The 17,649-nt window shown below is 40.3% G+C and overlaps 1 protein-coding gene across 2 annotated transcripts in view; it reads left to right on the top strand.

The window, feature by feature from the left end:
* PHKB (phosphorylase kinase regulatory subunit beta) overlaps positions 1-17,649 on the top strand; it is a 180,146-nt gene that overhangs the window by 29,716 nt on the left and 132,781 nt on the right. For both annotated transcript variants that reach the window (XM_080936981.1, XM_080936982.1), the window contains exons 2-5: positions 1,563-1,652; positions 3,983-4,121; positions 5,452-5,551; positions 16,109-16,216. In XM_080936981.1, the coding sequence (XP_080793107.1) occupies positions 1,563-1,652; positions 3,983-4,121; positions 5,452-5,551; positions 16,109-16,216 (437 nt within the window). The remainder of the gene's footprint in view (positions 1-1,562; positions 1,653-3,982; positions 4,122-5,451; positions 5,552-16,108; positions 16,217-17,649) is intronic.

Here is a 17,649-nt window from a genome sequence, read left to right on the forward strand (position 1 = left end):
CCAGGCTCATATATTCAAATTTTGATAATTGTAGTTTTCACGTATAATGTAAAGTATTACTTTTACTAGAAGAGAATATCTAAGTAAAAACAAGGTGTTATTGGCTCATCCTCTTTCCCCCTAAGCAACACTGTCCTTAAGTTACACATTCTTGCTTACGTGTTCTGATCACTGCATCCAGTGTTTCTCTCTTAGTAGATCAACTTCACTGGGAATGTGTAGTTTCTCAAAACTTTAAATACCTTACTAATAGTAATGGACCCATTGTTCTATCCCAGCTGACAAGCTTTGCTTACATTTACATCTGCCATTAGCTATGGCACTGGTTGAAACCAAGCTCTTGTTCCCTGTGTAGCTGGATGAAAGTTTTTCTGAATGATCGGTGTATGTTTGCAAATGTCTATGTTCCTTACTATGGAGCCATTCTAATTGGTACCATTATTAATAACCTTTAGAAAATGTCTTAACTTAGAGCATATTGCTTCAACTTTCTATTGAGTGGCAGTCACACCATGCTGCCTCATGCAGAGGACAGAGGACAAGTAAGAGTCAGTTTTCTCCTTCCACTATGTAAGTCCATAGATAGGGCTCGGGTATTAAGCCTGAGGAAAGCATCCTTACCTGCTGAGAAATCTCCCAGTCCTAATCTGGCTTTAAATCAACATATCAGACATAGTAATTTTATGAGCATAAATGATTTTATTTAATTTAAAAATAATGTATGTCAATGCCATTTATTCAACTTGGGTAAATATAAGTTAAGTTTTTTACTGAGTTTTTTAACTATCTGGTTCATATTATCTAGATTTTGGGATGGGTTAATTATGACCTTGAGATGTTATAATTTCTGAGTGCTTTTCGCAGCAGCTGAGAAAGTGCGTAGTCCAGTGTTTGATTTTCTGTACTCTTGTGATTCTTGTATTTTTGTATCTTTTGAGCAGTGTGCCTTAGAATGGTTTCCATGACTGAGAAATAGAAGCAGTGAGTTTTGCTTGTTGTCAAGATAATAATGCAAGAGAAGTTGGAAGTTTAAAATTTTCTGTATGAAACATAACTGAATGTAGAGTGAATGGCTCTGGGGTGTGAGCCACAGAAACATCACTGAGTTTCTTTATATTGTGTGGCTCTGGGGATTGTGAGCCTTATCTGGTTGGAGACATTTGAAGTGTGATAATTTCTCTGACCATTGACTACTATTAGCATAAATAGCATGGTCCAGACTTAAGAACTGTACTTAGATCTATTACACTGATGAGAAATTTAGCTCCTGATCACTCCAGAGCATTAGGAGTACTGGTTGTTTAGGCCTTGTATTCACAGCACATTGTTGGTCAGGAATGCTTGATGGTAGGACAACATTTAGGGTTTTTCTATGTTTGTTTAAGACTTCTCTGCTCTTACTCAAATTTTCCCCAGGAATCAATTGGGTCATCCAGAAATGAAACTGAAAATTACATTGCTGATTATTGCTTCTTCATTTTTTTATTTTAGAAATTTTCATCATTTATCTGGGTAAGAATGACTTAATTTGGTGAGTTTTCTTTCTTTCTTTTTTTCTTTAGGCTCAGTTTATGAACCTCTTAAAAGCATTAATCTTCCAAGACCTGATAATGAAACTCTATGGGATAAGTTGGATCATTATTACAGAATTGGTAAGAATTGATGACTGTTATTCTGTGTTCCCTGGTCTTATTTCATATGTTGTGTTGAGGTATTATTCTGTAATTTGAAGATGGGGCAGTTTGTCCATGTAAGTATCTGTATATTCTTGTGTGTCTATACGGGACTATAAAGGGGAGGCCATACCTGGCCCATGAATAATTTTATGTTACCAATATCTTTTAGTATTTAAATTTTCCTGAGCACTAATATATTGTACTTACTTATTTATTTTGGTATCTTCAGACAGCATATTTTTGTGTAGTCCTGGCTGTCCTGGAACTCTCCCTGTAGAGCAGGCTGACTCAACCTGACACAAGTCTTCCTGCCTCCAGCTCTTGAGTATTGGGCTTAAAGGTGTGTGCTACCACACCAACTTTAATAGGGTTCAGAAGTTGAGTATATTTTTGTTGTTTCCTGAGTCTGTGCTTGAGTATCTGTATGTGGTTAGTTTCTAACTCACTGAAGCAGGAGACACAGTTTCAGGTTATGCTCCATTAACAAGATAGGTTCCTCCACTGGGTTTGCTCGTTGGCTTAGTTTGATTTTAAGTTTTGTTTATCCAAGATCAATGTGTCAAGTGTGAGTAAGCAACTTTGAAGTACTGTGAATAGAATGCTTCCTTTTTATCAGACCAGGAATTTAAATGTCTATTGATTTTTTTCTTTTCTTTTTTTTTCTTTTTTCTTTTTTCTTTTTTCTTTTCTTTTCTTTTTTTTTTTTTTTTTTTGCAACCTTACTTCTTCTTGTCCTATTGTGGTAAAGAATATAAGATTTCATTCATCTCCCAAAGCATGGTTTTCCGTTTTGTCTTTTCAACCCCATGTAAGCTTTATCTGAGCTTATTTTCTCCATTCTTATACTGCACTTCCTGTTATCTTTACCACAATCTAAACAGGACTAATTGTCATTTTAAAAGAAATTGCCAGTATTTACTTTTGCCCTGTGGGGAACCAATTCTTTACCAGGAGAAAGATAATAAGTGTTCTGAAAAAAGATTTGTTTAGTCTGAGATTACTGAGTGTGGTGTCCCATACCTGATCTCAGCATCAGGAGGGGGAGCTAGGAAGATGCCTTGTCTTAGGAAATAACCGAGGAACATAGCAACGTGTTAAGAATCAGAGCTGGGAAAAGGAAGTCGTAGGGAGTGGAAGGGAAGACGTTCTTCCAGACACAACATAGCTGTTGCACTCTTGAACTTAAACTTAAAAGAGCTGTGTAAGATTGGACATTTAACACCCTGCCATGGACTGGAGTGGGCCTTGTGGAACCCCACCCCTGCCTGAGGCTTGGTTTATAGGGGAGGGAGAGACACTTCAGTCATATGTCCACTGGTCAGGTGCCAAGGCTCCCGTAAGCAAACCTTCACCTTTATTCTTGTAAGCAACTTGAATGAATGTGAGAAGGAGGCATAAAGTAGAAGAAGGCTGGTTGGGAGAAGGGAATATTGAACCTAATCCAAATACAGTATGTGTATACATCAAAATATCATAGTGAACCCATTATATATAAGTAACATGTCTTTACATTGTTTAAATGAAAAAAGATAAGAAAAGAAGGTTGTTATATCTTAATCTAGATTACATTGATTGAATGCATTTTAGGAAAAGTGTTTGTTTAAATTTGACAGAAATAAAATATACTCCAGGAAATAACAAAATGTAGTACATTTATTTTCTCTGCACATGACCCCATCAGAGAGAGGAGAGCGCCAATTTCAGACCCTTGCTATGGCCACACTCATTTACCCTTGCCATCCTTGCTATATAAACCTGGAATTTTACTTTTGATATTTAAACATATTCCTCACCTGTAAGTTTAGTAAGAGAACTCCCTTTGGCAAATGGCCGTCATTAGTCAGATACAGGGCTCTGACCTATTTGTGGTCTTCCTTCTTCGTCCCCACTGTGGATCAGTTAGTTTTCAGAATCCAGTATAACTGGCCTTGTCACATAGTCACTTAGTGTACATGTGCTTTAAGTCCCTTATGTAACTTAATTTAACAAAAATATTATATCCCTGTTTTTTGGTTAAGCTTCTCTTTTCTTCCTTGACTGATATTATCTTAATAAGATTTGGATATGTTAACATTAACCAGCATAAATCCAAACCTTGAATTCGCTAAGTGGTTGAAAGCTTTCCTCACAAGTATAAAGATAACTTCATGCAGTATGGATTTGCTCTTGGCCAGAGTGACAGGAAGCAGTTTAACGTCTTCAAAAGTTTTATGCTAAGGCATAGTTTAGAAACAATAAAACTTCCAAGAATAGATGGAGAAACCAAGAGGAAGGACTGATCGTGCATTCATTCTTTGTCTTGGTAGTCAAGTCAACGATGCTGATGTATCAAAGTCCAACGACAGGTCTCTTTCCTACGAAGACATGTGGGGAAGATCAGAAGTCCAAAGTGCACGAGAGTCTGTACTGTGCTGCGGGCACCTGGGCCTTGGCACTCGCTTACCGGTGAGCTTGCGTCCATTCCCTGAGGAACTCAGATGGACTCATGTTATAGCAGTAATGCTTTAACTGAATACTCAAAGTATATTCTGGAGATCGTTGGATAAATTAAAGTATTGACTGTATATCTCATAATATACCATCACCTCTGAAGAGTCTTGAATGTGATAATGTTGTTTATGGTTATATAAGAGAATGGCCTCCTTTTCCCCTCTAGAGATGCTGCTATTGAGTGTAGAGTAAATTCTCAAGTTTGTAGCTTTCAAACAGTGGAGAAAAATTAGACGTACTTCTGGAATATACAACAAGATAATCCTTAATCCTAAGTGAGTCTAGGTAAAGAATAAAGGGTTATTTATTGCAGTATTATTTTAATGTTTTGCACATTTGAAAGTTTTGAAATAGCGGAGGGGCAGAAAATTGCTTTAAAAGAGTACATGCAGCAGAGGGACAGAGGCAGGACACGTTTACTTTAAGGCCCGCATTGAAGCTCAATGTTGTGAGTCTTGAATAATTTACTTTTTCTAACATTCATCATTCTATGTGTATGAAATCTACAGAAATTACTATGCTTTATTTAAGGAGGCATGGGGTAATTTTTATCAAGTGGCAGTGACTGACCTGCAGATATTTCACAGAAATGAAACAATGAGTGTGTGTGTCGTGCCTACGTTTTAGCATTGACTCTTTCTGGTTACCTCATCTACCTTTTAAAATCATTCATTAAAAAACTTTTAACTTCTTAATCTAGTTTAATGGTTAGATTTTAGCTGTTATTTTCAAGAGAAGTAAAATATGAGCAATTGATTTTTAAATAAAAACCTGAGCCTTGACATGTCATGGCAGAATACGCTGTATGTGTCATTGGATGGGTGTGCGTCTAGTTGAGTGAATCTATGAAGGCTAACGTGCGGGGCACAGCAGAGACAGTGTGTGCCTATCTTAATATTTGCTTCTTTGAATCTAACTGGGAGTTATGTATCATAATGAGATAGGTTGTCTGCATTTTATAACAGTAAATTTAAAATGATTGAGGGTGAATTTTTTCTAATCTCGAAATAAGCTTTAAATTTTAGCCAGATCGTTTTAGAAAATTCCCTCCCCCCAGAATTGACTCACTCCTGCAAAGCAAGGTAAGAGCCACACCAGCGTTCCCGTGAGTGTTCTAATTGTAGCGTTTGTGCATCTGTTGGGAAGATGAAATTTCACAGACAGAATTGGTAGATGTCACCGGAACAGAGGATTAGCCAGTTAGTCAAATGCTTAATTATCAAAAGCTCTACTCCCCTTTCAAATGCAATTCCAATTTGTTTCCTGAGTTATCTCTCTCACCCAGGCGCATCGATGATGACAAGGGAAGGACCCATGAGCTGGAGCACTCGGCCATCAAGTGTATGCGCGGAATTCTCTACTGCTATATGCGGCAGGCTGATAAGGTAAAGCGCTCGGGCTGCAGTGCTCCTATCATTCCACAGGATGAATTTAACCAGTACCGCAGCACCACATTCTGAAGAATGTACTTTGAAAAGGTAAAGCCACATCCTAGGACAGTTCCTACAGTTCAAATCAGCCTCTCCCTTCCAACCCAAGCCTCTGAAACCCTGACTCGGATTTAATGCCTTCAGTGTGAGATGATTGAAAATTGTTGCTCAGGCTCGAATTTGTGTTTTAGATTTGTTGTCTCTCTGATGATCATCCATATTCCTGGAAAGCTGACAAATATTTATAGTTCTAAACAACTTATTATTTAAAGAATACCCTTTAGTAAAGGGCACAATGTTATATTTTGGTTGTGTGAATTTCTATGACAAAAGGAAATTTTAAAGTCTAGTGTTTCATTAGGGTGTGGGGCACACCTGTGATCCCAGTACTGGGAGTATTTCATTTGGGTGTGGTGGGGCACACCAGTGATCCCAGTACTGGGAGTATTTCATTTGGGTGTGGTGGGGCACACCAGTGATCCTAGTACTGGGAGTGTTTCATTTGGGTGTGGTGGGGCACACCAATGATCCCAGTACTGGGAGTGTTTCATTTGGGTGTGGTGGGGCACACCAATGATCCCAGTACTGGGAGTATTTCATTCGGGTGTGGTGGGGCACACCAGTGATCCCAGTACTGGGAGTCAGGCAGGTGGATCTCTACATTCTAGTTCAGTCTGGTCAACAGAGCTCCTTCCAGGACAAGGGCTACACAGAGAATCCCTGTCTCACAAAACCAGAAAGTATAACGTCTATCCATCTGCATGCAAAGAAGCCAGGAAAACAGCGTTAGGAAATGGGACAGTGCTTCTGGTTTTTATCTGTGAAATGGGAATCCCAGTAATACCTGCTTCATACAGTTCCTGTGAGGAGAGTGAAACAGCATAAAGAGAGCTTGGGGGCCTGGTCCTGCAGTGTCCTGCTTCTGTCTGCTTTAGACCAGGCCATTCAGTTGTCTCCAGCTTCACCTGCGCAGACACAGCAGTGATACATTGTGTGTCTCCAGCTTCACCTGCGCAGACACAGCAGCGATACATTGTTTTAACTTCCACTTGGAAATAGTTTTCAAATGTGGCAGCAGATCTTTGTAAGATTATCTTTGAAGTCTTAACTTTAAAATATATTCTATTTTGTCAACAGAGTGTGACAGTATCATTAGCTGGAAGAAAAAGTGTTCTTGATACTAGCTGAAAGGGGGGCATCCAACAAAGGTATCACTTGTTTACTGAGATCCGATTTTCTAGATATTTGTTGCAAAGATTATTTAGATGCTAAAGGAGAAGTTACATGTTGTAGTTTAGATTGCTAGAGTTAAACTAGTATGGCATACATTAATAATGTGGTTATGGTTATTTTCTTTCAGTGTGATAGTACTGTTCACTTCCCAAGTATTCTTTCATGCATGCCAGCTGTCTTTATAAGGTCAGCATTTCTCTTTAGGAGGTATTGTAAAAGCCTTGAATTTCATGTGCTTGCTAAACAATCTGGCAGACATAATTGGGATTAACAAATGGAAGACAGTGATATAACGTAAAGTTCTCTTTCCTATGTTGTGGTGTGATTAGCTGGTTGGTAATTGCACATTATAAATATTCTTTATTTTTAACAAATAGTTATCACAATTATATTTTCTTTTAAGTACAGCTTGAATTTAACTTAAACTATTCAAATTTAAAGATTAATGTCATTCTAATTAATTTTTATTAATTCATTAATGTAATTCTATTGTTAATGTAAACCATTAAAATAAGTGGTGACTTAAATCATTTTACATTTTTATTTTGTTAAAATTTGTTCTCTGCAGAAAACATAAACAATGTTTTCTCTTCTTTCTAGAGTCTTGATGACAAACTGAAATAGTCCAGTAAAGTTTACTGTGGGGAACCTGTGGGTTTATTAGGCTGCATACAGAGCAGTGGGTGGAGGGTTATGGACAGGGTTATATGTGGTCCTACAGCAGCTACGCTTGAAGGTCTGCACCAACAGGAACAATGGCTCTCCACTGGCCACATAGATGGAGCCTCTTCCTAGTCCTTCCCAGCGCCTGTGTTCTAGCTATTTTCTGAGTCCATTTGCAATCAGGTAGAATTCACAGAAGTAGTTGGCAGGGATTTGCAGTTGAATGCTTGGATGGGGAACCCATGATTCTCTTTCCCTTGTATCTACTTCAGCAATGGGCTATCACCAGTCAATAAGCCCAGGTCTGATGGTCTTTCCTCAGTTAGCACAGCTAAGCTCATGAAGATGGTGGCTCAGAGAATGGGTCTGGACAGCATTGTGTATACCACAATTCTGTCAGTTTCTTATTGTCATAACCTTTCTTGATACCTATATCTTTTGGGAGTAGGAACGTGGAACATATTACTGTAATCTGCATGGAGTATGAGGGACTGATTCTGAGACTGAACAGTGTACCTAGATCAGTGTCTCTTACCATATGTTGCATAGACTTTTGCTGGAGAGATGTGAACAGACATCTACTACCCCGGAAAGGATATAAACAGCAGAACTAAGTATAGTGCTGCTAAGGTCCAACTTGGCAAGCCTCTGACTTCACTGTGTTTGCTTCCATGGTTGAAAGGTTACATAACAGCATAGATAACTCCAGAGCAGCCACACCACTTGACTTCAGCCTGGATGAGAAATACCCTATAGCTACAGAGACAGGACTATTCTTCAGTTGACCTTCCATACTCCCTGTACTCCACTGTCAGCTTAGGTCACAGACCACATACAGACAGGGCACACTTTGGTACAGCCGTGAAGGAGATGTACAGTGGAGTGACGGGTCTCAGTTAAGGGCTAAATCACCATCCTCATAGGAGGAAAAGGCAACAGGCTGCATCTCTGATCTTTCTGTTGATTATTTGCTATTTGTTTTGAGACAGGGTTTCTCTTTGTAGTGTGGCTGTTCTGAAACTCACTCTGTAGACCAGGCTAGCCTCCAACTCATGGAGATCCACCTGCCCCTGCCTCCCAAACCCAGTAACAGGTCTGCTTCAGATAGACACATGATGAAGGTAGTTGTTTTAGTTTTATGTATGTTTCTGTGATAAAATATCCTGGAAAAGCTACTTGGGAGAGAAAGGGGTTTATTTGGCTGTCAGTCCATTATTTTGGGAATGTCAAGGCAGGAAGTCAAGCAAGAAGTCAAACCATGCCCACAAGCAAGAGCAAAGAGAATGCGCACCCCCTTGCCTGTTGGTCCCACACAGCTAGTTCTTTCCTCTCTCATGCTATTCAGATTCAGGATGGTGCTGCCCCCAATGTGCTGAGTCTTCCTACTGCAACTTGTAATCAAGGCAGTTCCCTACAGATACTCCTACCATTGGGGTTCAGGAGCCTCCACACAAACCGTACAAACACTGCTGTCAGTCAGACAGGGATGGTTTATCAAACACACACCAAAAGACTGATCCACCAGGGCAACAACCTCAGACTCGGGAGCTGAAAGCTGTGCGCCAAACATTTAGCAGGGCCAGCTTACAAAGGCTAAAACTGAAAAGCCACAGTGAGCTTATAAACAAATGCAGGAAGTGCTGCTGAGTGGGTCAGTCAGCCCTGGTTCAAGCCATTTTAGACATAAAAGTTCATATTGATCTTTAACTTGATGGGTCCTAAATGAAACTTATGGTTGTGGAATTTCTTAAGTTTAACAAACCTCATAGCATACAGAATGTGACAGGGGATGTGGCCAGCATGACCTTGTTCTGCGTCCATGTCTAGTAGGCATGTTATAGCAATAATATGAAATAGCTGGTGGGCTTGGAACAAAATGGCTACAGTATGCGGGTGGGGCTCTTGGCACAAGATCCTAGGTTCTCTTTTCAGTTTGAAATCAGCATAGTTTTGAGTAGGAGAAAAGTAATCTAAACCTTCATGATTCTTATTTCTCTTCCTGCTGGATGAACCATTTCTTCATGATCTATGGAAGAACAAATATGCATGTCTGCGCCAAAACACATGTGTGAAATACAGAGCACAACTTGCAGAAGTCCTTACTTCCCACCAAACCAGGCACAGGAAGGGAACTCAGGTTGCTTAGCCAAAGCACCTCTACCTGCTAAGCTATCTCTTCTGCTATGGTGTGTGTGTGTGTGTGTGTGTGTGTGTGTGTATGTGTATATGTATGTTTGTGTGTGTATGTGTGTGTGTATGTGCATGTGTGTGTGTGTGTGTGTGTGTATGTGTATATGTATGTTTGTGTGTGTATGTGTGTGTGTGTGTGTGTGTGTGTGTGTGTGTATGTGTGTGTGTGATGCGAATGTACCCTGGTGCATATGCAGAGGGCAAAAGACACCTGGCCCGAATCAGTTCTTTCCTTCACCATGATTTGGGTCTGGCTTGGTGGCAAACACATTTTTAGGCCTTTAAACCATGATATAATTATCTTTTCACCTTTTTTTTTTTTAAACCACTAAAACAAAGCCTGTTTGTAGTGTGAATGTGCTGTTTGCTCTAAAGCTTTATGTTGTTCAGCTTCTGAAATAAATTTATAATATTGAAAATCTAAGCTTTTCTTCTTTCAGTGGACCATGCTTCTTGCTGTTCTTGTAAAAACACTAGCTAGAAGATATTTTACATTTATCGGGAAGTTGACACGATTGCATGGAATTGTCCTTGATTTGAAGGATATAAAACAGTATCATTTTGTGTTTTATCATCTTGTCTGGGCTGTTGGTTATTAATGTCTTCCTCATAATATTCTGTTTACTCTTGTACTGGCTAGTTTTATGTCAGTTTGGCACAAGCTAGAATCATTTGGGAAAAGGAACCACAAGTAAGAACGTGGCCCCATCAGATTTGCCTGTAGGCAAGTCTGTGGTCCTTTTCTTAGTGACTAATGGGGAGAGCTTAGCCCCTGAGGTTGGTACCACCTCGGGCTGGTGGTCCTGGTCTATGAGAAAGCAGGCTGAGCAAGCCACAGGGAGTAAGTGAGTAAGCAGCATCCCTCCACGGTCTCTGCACCAGCTCCCGTGTCCACTGCCTGGACTTGCCGGTGACCGTGATTTGAAGTATAAATGAAATAAACCTTTCCCTCCCCAAGTTGCTTTTGGTCATGTTGTTCCATCACAGCAGCAGAAACCCTGTAGACAGTCGTTTTTTGATCATTCTTGTGGAGAACACACGGAGCTTCACAGCTGATGTGCAGTTGGTTAGCTTGGAGCTCTTTATGGTGGTGATGCCCTGTGCTTCATTTCGGTTAAAATGCTGCTTAGCCGTTTCTATTCAATTAGAAATATACTGAAACTTTGCAAAATGTGTTCTTCCAGCACAGTTATAAGGATGGGATGATTGTTTTCCTCTAGATTCATGTTTCAAGGCTATAAATTAAGAACAGATGACAAACTAACTCCCAAACAAGCAATTTACTCACAACACAAGGAAAATAAAATTCCGATAGTTATAGTTTAGAAAAATTTGTTCTAATCATTTTTTTTTTTGATCTTTACTTGGCAAATGCTAAGTAGCCCATAAAATACCAATTAATGTAGTTTGTTTCTTGACTGTTTTCAAGAGTACATTTTGTTTGAAGTTGACATACAACATACCTCATTAATTTTCAAAGCTTCCGAATTTGAATATTTTTTTTCAGAAATCTTAAATTGCTTGTCTTTTAACAGCTTTGAAATTCAAAGCCATTATATAACTCCCCATGAGAACATCTTTAATCATTTAGGGGTTAGTTTTCCCCTGACACAGTGGTTAGAAATACACTCTCCTGCTGGGTTCTTGCATGTCTTGAAGACAAATGACAAGTATCATCTTGTCAGCTGCAGCAGTGACTTCATTAACCTGACAAAAACCTCGTCCTGTTAGACCCCAAGAAATAGGGGTACTGGTTAGTTGTCAGATTGACACAAAGAGAACCACTTGGCATGAAGAGCCTCTATCGAGGAATCGAACTGCCTCCATCAGTTTGGTCTGTGTTTAATGATTAATGTGGCAGGGCCCAGCCCACCGTGGGCATTGTTACCTGAGGATGTTGTCTTTGTCTATGTAAGAAAGCAAGCTGAGCAAGCTATGGAAAACCAGAGGGTGAGCAGTGATTCCTTCATGGTCTCTGCTTCATTTCCTGCTTCTCGTTTCCTGTCCTGGCTTCTCTTGATGTTGGGCTGTAACCTGTGAGGTAAATAAACCCATCTCCCCACCACTAATTTGGTTTATGTCATGTCCTACCAGAGCACCACAAGAAAATTTGAGGTCAGAAACACTCAGCAGTGAATGGAGTTACTGATGTACTAGAGCTGACCATGTTTAAGAGAGGACTATAGAAGCAAATGGTGCTTCTGGCTAGCAAAGCCTCTGAGCGCCCAGGGTTTAATGTGCTATTCTTTGAGGGACTGGAAGCCAAAAGTATTGAAAGAAATGTAGTTATGGAAGCCTGGCTTGTGGATCTCACAGGGAAGTTTGAGAGTTCCTTGAAGACTCTCAAGGGGCTGCTCCTGGGATATATGTCAACTAAGAAATTGCGAACGTGAAACTTGGTGTGCCTTACGAGGGCAATAGATGCTGAGTGCCGGGGCTGGAAACTCAGCCATGGCTGAGAGAAGACTGGATGCACTGAGGGAAATCTTCTGAGAAGTGTTTCCTTGGGGTCAGGAACGGAGAAAACTAGGAACGTAGGGAACATGGATTTTGTTTCAGTTCAGCCATATTTTTGGTTAGGTCTCTAGAGTAATGTTTATTTCTTTGAGATAATAATCATGGCAGAAGGAAGGCATGGCGTTTGGTGGTGTAGTTCCAGCCTATGCTTCTGTTCTGTGAGGGCAGAGTGTTCGCCTTTTCTGAGTTCCTCAGCTACTTTGTAAGTGGAAAGTAGAGTCCCTCTGAATCTCTCATCTGCCTCTCCTTGCTGTCTTTCAGATCCATGGCCTTGTTTTTAAATTATACACATACATATATTAATCATATGCATATATTTCATTAATACATACATATTGTCTGCAAAGGGCAAGTGGTACAGTAAAGAAACCGCCAGCCTGATCATTCCACTAAGGGAAGGTTTTTACTGTGGATAAAAGAGAGAAAAGATCCAGAGGCATCTGGAAGCATCCAGTGCAGAGAGGAAGAAGTATATTGCACATGGCTGACAGCCTGGGCACGGCCAGCAGCCTGGGCACAGCCAGGAGGAGGGAAGCAGGAGACTAGAGGACACAGTGAGAGCAAGTGATGGAGAACAGACAGTAAGATAAAGAGACAGAGTAAGTGGGAGTAAAGGATGGAGCTGGGGTGGGGAGAGGGCAGAGAGGGGTCAGGATTGGAGGGAGGGAAAGAAGGAGAGGGAGAGAAATGAGGGAGAGAGAATAGTGAGAATAAGCTTGCCCTTATAATGAGAACAAATGGGCATCTGGGAGGAGGGAAGCCTGGGGATGTCAGAAGCCACCGTGCTAGTGTGGAGGCTTTGGAGTGTGTACTTATGGGTAGAGACTGAGGAAGCCTGGAGGACAGGATAAGCTGTGATATGCAAACACAGGTGCAAGTCAATGGAACTGACCCTGTGTTCCTGCTGTCAGATGTTAGGGAATTGACTCCTTTGGGCAGATGAGAACCAGTATTATAAGTTCTTGCAGAATGCTGGTTTTTATCTAATTGCCCCAAATTTTTCTGAGTCCAGTCTGAGCTCATTTCTGGATATTTGGACAGCCTGACCTAACATACATATTTATAAATATACAAGTACTACCTGTTCATACTGTATTATGTTACTTGTATGTATGTTTTCAGACTGGCCATTTGCTATGGCATCAATTGGTGCCCTGTACCCAGAGGAAGACCTTTTCCCCTTTTCTGTAGACTGAGTTAGCAGATAGGACTGTTGTTGTTCTGTATTTTGTTTTGTTTTTTACTTTTTATTGTTTCTTTGTTAGTTTTGCATCATGCACCCCAATTCTATTAATCTCCCTCTCTTCTTGTATCTACCCCCAGCCTCCCCCACAAGAAAGAGAGAGAAGGAGAGAGGGGGAGAGAGAAACAAACCCTCATTCTAGATGCTTTAGTGTGGCACAGTGTGACACAGTATACTGTTTTGTCCACACTTCTTTGCGGATGTTCATTACAATAACTCTTTGGTCTGATCTGAGCCTTCTGGCTTCTGCTACTCGATCAGTACTGAAAACCTTACTAGGACTCTTCTCGAATATCCTGTTGTTGCCTTGTGTCATGGGATCCTGTAGTGTTGGATCTGTAGAACAGGCCCTTCGTGCACTCCAGCAGTTCATCAATGAGGTAGATGTTGTGATGGGCCAATTCAAAGCCCTGGATCTAGACCTGAGAGGTGTCTGAGCTGGTTAGCCTGCTGGCTCTTCTGCCCTCACACGTCAGGGTTGACTCACCTGCAGCTCCTACATTCAAGGCCAGCTCTTATGCTGCCCCGTGAGGGGCAGGGATGACCTTCCTGCTCTTAAGACCCCAGGGCAAGCTCTGCCACCTGCAGTAATGGGTAAGCAGTGTGGTGGAAGGAATAACTCCCTTGCCTACATAGCCATATGACAGACAATTTGTGGGGCCAGTTCTGTGCTCACACTGTTGGGCCTAGCTCACCTGCAACCCTTATATTTAGGGCTAGAACTACTATGCTGCCTAGGCAAGGTACAGGACCCGTTCTCAAGAGTGCTGCAGTAGATGAGGGACAGGGCCAGCTCCCCTGCTGTAGCAGACAGTGGTATTGACTGTCTCTCTGTTGGTTAGTTGGTTAGTTCTTTGGTTGGCTGCTGATTTTGGTAATGGGTCTTACTATCTAACCTTGGCTGTCCTGGAACTGATTATGTAGACCAGGCTGGCCTTGAAGTCACAATCTACTAGCCTCTGCTGCCCAAGAGCTGGGATCAAAGGTATGTGCCACCACACTTAGCTCAGATAAAGTTTTAAGAATGAGAATTTTATGAATGTGAGCATGTCACTTGGGGATCCACCCCATTTGCAGCCACAGGGCCCAAGCACTATAGTTGATGCTGAGAGGTGCTTGCTGGCAGGAACCAGATGGGGTGCCTCCTCAGGGTCTCTGCCAGAGTCATGCAGCTGAGCATGCTTGCAGCTAACCATCAAACTGAGCACAGGGACCCCAGGGAGGGTACTGGGAGTGGGGGGAATGAAGGAGCTGAAGGTGGTTGTGGCCTTATGGGAAGAACAACATTGTTGACCAACCAAATCCTCCACAGCTCCCATGGACTAGAACACCAAGCATTGAGCACACATTGAGAGACCCATGGCTCCAGCTACATATGTAGCAGAGGATATCAGTGTCTGGCATCAATGTGAGAAGAGACCTTTGGTCCAGGGAGGGCACGTTTTCCCAATGTGGGAAAATGCCAAGGCACTGAGGTGGAGAGGGTGATTGGGAGCTAGAGCACCTTTGTGAAGACAAGTAGAGGGGGAGGGGGGTAGGCAAAGTGGTAACATTTCAAATGTAAATACAGAGAGTATCTAATAAAAAATTTTTGAAAAAGAATATGAGCATGTGTCCTCAACTGAATTGGCTAAGGTGGGAACACAAATTTAGCTGTATTAGCATCACTCTTTGGAAAGAGAATAAAATGCTTACTCTATGTCATTCTATTTGTTTTCATTATTCTTCTTTTATAGTTGGCACATCATTGGCATCAGTAAATGCTACTCAAGTTCAGTTGAGCAGGCCCTGAAAGAAAATGAATGTTTTTTGTCTTTGGAGTTATCTGTTGGATATTTTAGAATCTATACTTGGTAATCTACAATGGCTAAGGCAGGAATTCTTGCCCATAGTCCTGGGTACTCTGGAAAAGTACATCTTTCCAGCTTTTTGAGACCAGATTGGCCAACATAGCAAGAAATAGCCAACTGAAAAAAAAAAAAAAAAACAAGAAAAAGAAATGATATGTAATTAGTAAATAAAAATGTGCCCTATATCTTCATAGAATTGTTACTTCTGTAATTATGAATGTAGGAGAAACTAAAACAATTTATAGTCCCATAGGAAAAATGTGTTATCCTCAGGAAAGATAAGAGAATTTGAATTTTGGATACTGAACTGCAGTAGAATATAGTCTAAAATACTTTTCAATTCCCTGGCAAGTTAAATATTTGCAGTTAAATGTATAGTTAAGTACAATCATTGGATTCTTGTTATACATAGAAACATAAATTTTACTCAGAATTAAATAAGATAGGCTGGCAAGGTGGCTCAGCAGGTCAACGTGTCTGCCTCCAAGCTTGATGACATAATGTCAGTCCCTGGCCCCACATGATAGAGAGAGAGAGAGAACTGCCTGTCACAAGTTGTCTTCTAAGCTTCAATATCATGTGTCCTACATGTATGCCTACCCACATGTAGACACATAAACAGATGTATACACATAGATATGCACACACACTGGGAATAAATGAAATATTTATAAAAACCCTCAATCAAGTCATGTTTAGTGCTTTGCCACAAATTGTTGCAGCCACACTTGCGTACTCCCTGCCCCATTAGACCTCTGTCTCCATGTTCAATGACTATGTGGATGACCATCATTCACACTGTGTCTCTGGTTCCAGGTCCAGCAGTTTAAGCAAGATCCCCGGCCCACAACGTGCCTTCACTCTGTTTTCAGTGTGCACACCGGGGATGAGCTGCTCTCCTATGAAGAGTATGGCCATCTTCAGGTAAAAGACAAGTTAAAGATTTACTTCTATTGTTCACATTCCATATCCTGGCATGTTTGAGGGTGCTTGCACTTCTTTATAAACTACTTTATTTACGTTCTGAATGTTGCCCCCTTTCTTAGAAATGGAAAAGAGTGTTCATTAGTGATAGGGCTGAGGAATTTCTGTCATGTGGTATAAAATAGGCCATGTCCATTGAGTGATGGTCATTTCTCTTTAGAAGGTAGATGCCTTCTCTTCCTTCAGTAATTAAAGCTTGTTTATATATTTAAAAGAATTTCTCCACATGGAAACAAAAGGCAGTCAACAGGGGTATATCAGTTATTTAGAAGGTGAGTCATTTTATTTTATTTTTTAATATATCTTTAATAAGGCTAAATACTTCTGTGGGAATATCACAAGCATTTTTGAGATACAACAATTTTGTGTTTTGCTAAGTTCTATGCATATAAGAATGTACCATGGAATTTTTCTTTAATTTTTTTATTGTCATTCCTACATTTGTGTATCTTAAGCTTGATATCCTATGACTTGTTTGTAAAAACATACATATTATATACACTATTCTTAACAGATTTTCCTTTTATTTACCTGTGTGTTCTGCTATTTTGAAATAAGATACTCATTAATCATATATTTCTTATTAAGTGTAAGCGCTTTTTCTGTATGTGTACAGTTGCACTTAATGTGTATACATACACTTACATGTGTGCAGGCACATGCATAAGCATATACATATAGATGTGTGTATATATATATATATATATATATATATATATATATATATATATGCATACAAGTATATATATGCTCTAGAAATATGGCCTCTGACCTCCACTCATGTACTGTGCTTTATCAGTGTGCACATGGACAAGAGCATAGATATGTGTATATATGTATATGTATATGTGTATATATATATATACACTTATGTGGTATGTATGTGTATTTACATGTACATGAGATAGTGGGCTAATGCTAACTAGTTAGATGGGGCTGGTTAGCTAGTGAGTCCAGGAATCTTGTCTGTCTTGTGTCTCCCAGCCCTGGGTTACATGAGGGCACCACACACCCAGCTTGGGCTCTGGGGATCTTCATATCCTCACACATGGCAAGCACTTTACCTGCTCAGCTATCTTTCCAGCTGGAGTTTCTTCTTTTTATAGTTCTCCACACTCTTGTAAATATCTCACTGAACCAACGAATCAGTTGAGTCGGTCGTATTATTATTTCTACTTAGAAGGCAGAGACAGACCTTCAGAAAAAAGGCTTGTTTATAAATCCAAACTTCAGTATTTGTCTCCAAGCGCAGAATACGCTTTGCCCTATTTCTATAGAACAGAGACATATGTTTGTTTCTGTTTTTAATGATTATTGCTTAAAATGCATTTTTCTAAAAATGTTATTACAGATTATTAAAATCAAAATAAAAT

Source organism: Micromys minutus (assembly GCF_963924665.1).
Source record: "Micromys minutus genome assembly, chromosome: 24".
NCBI classification, from domain to species: Eukaryota; Metazoa; Chordata; class Mammalia; order Rodentia; family Muridae; genus Micromys; species Micromys minutus.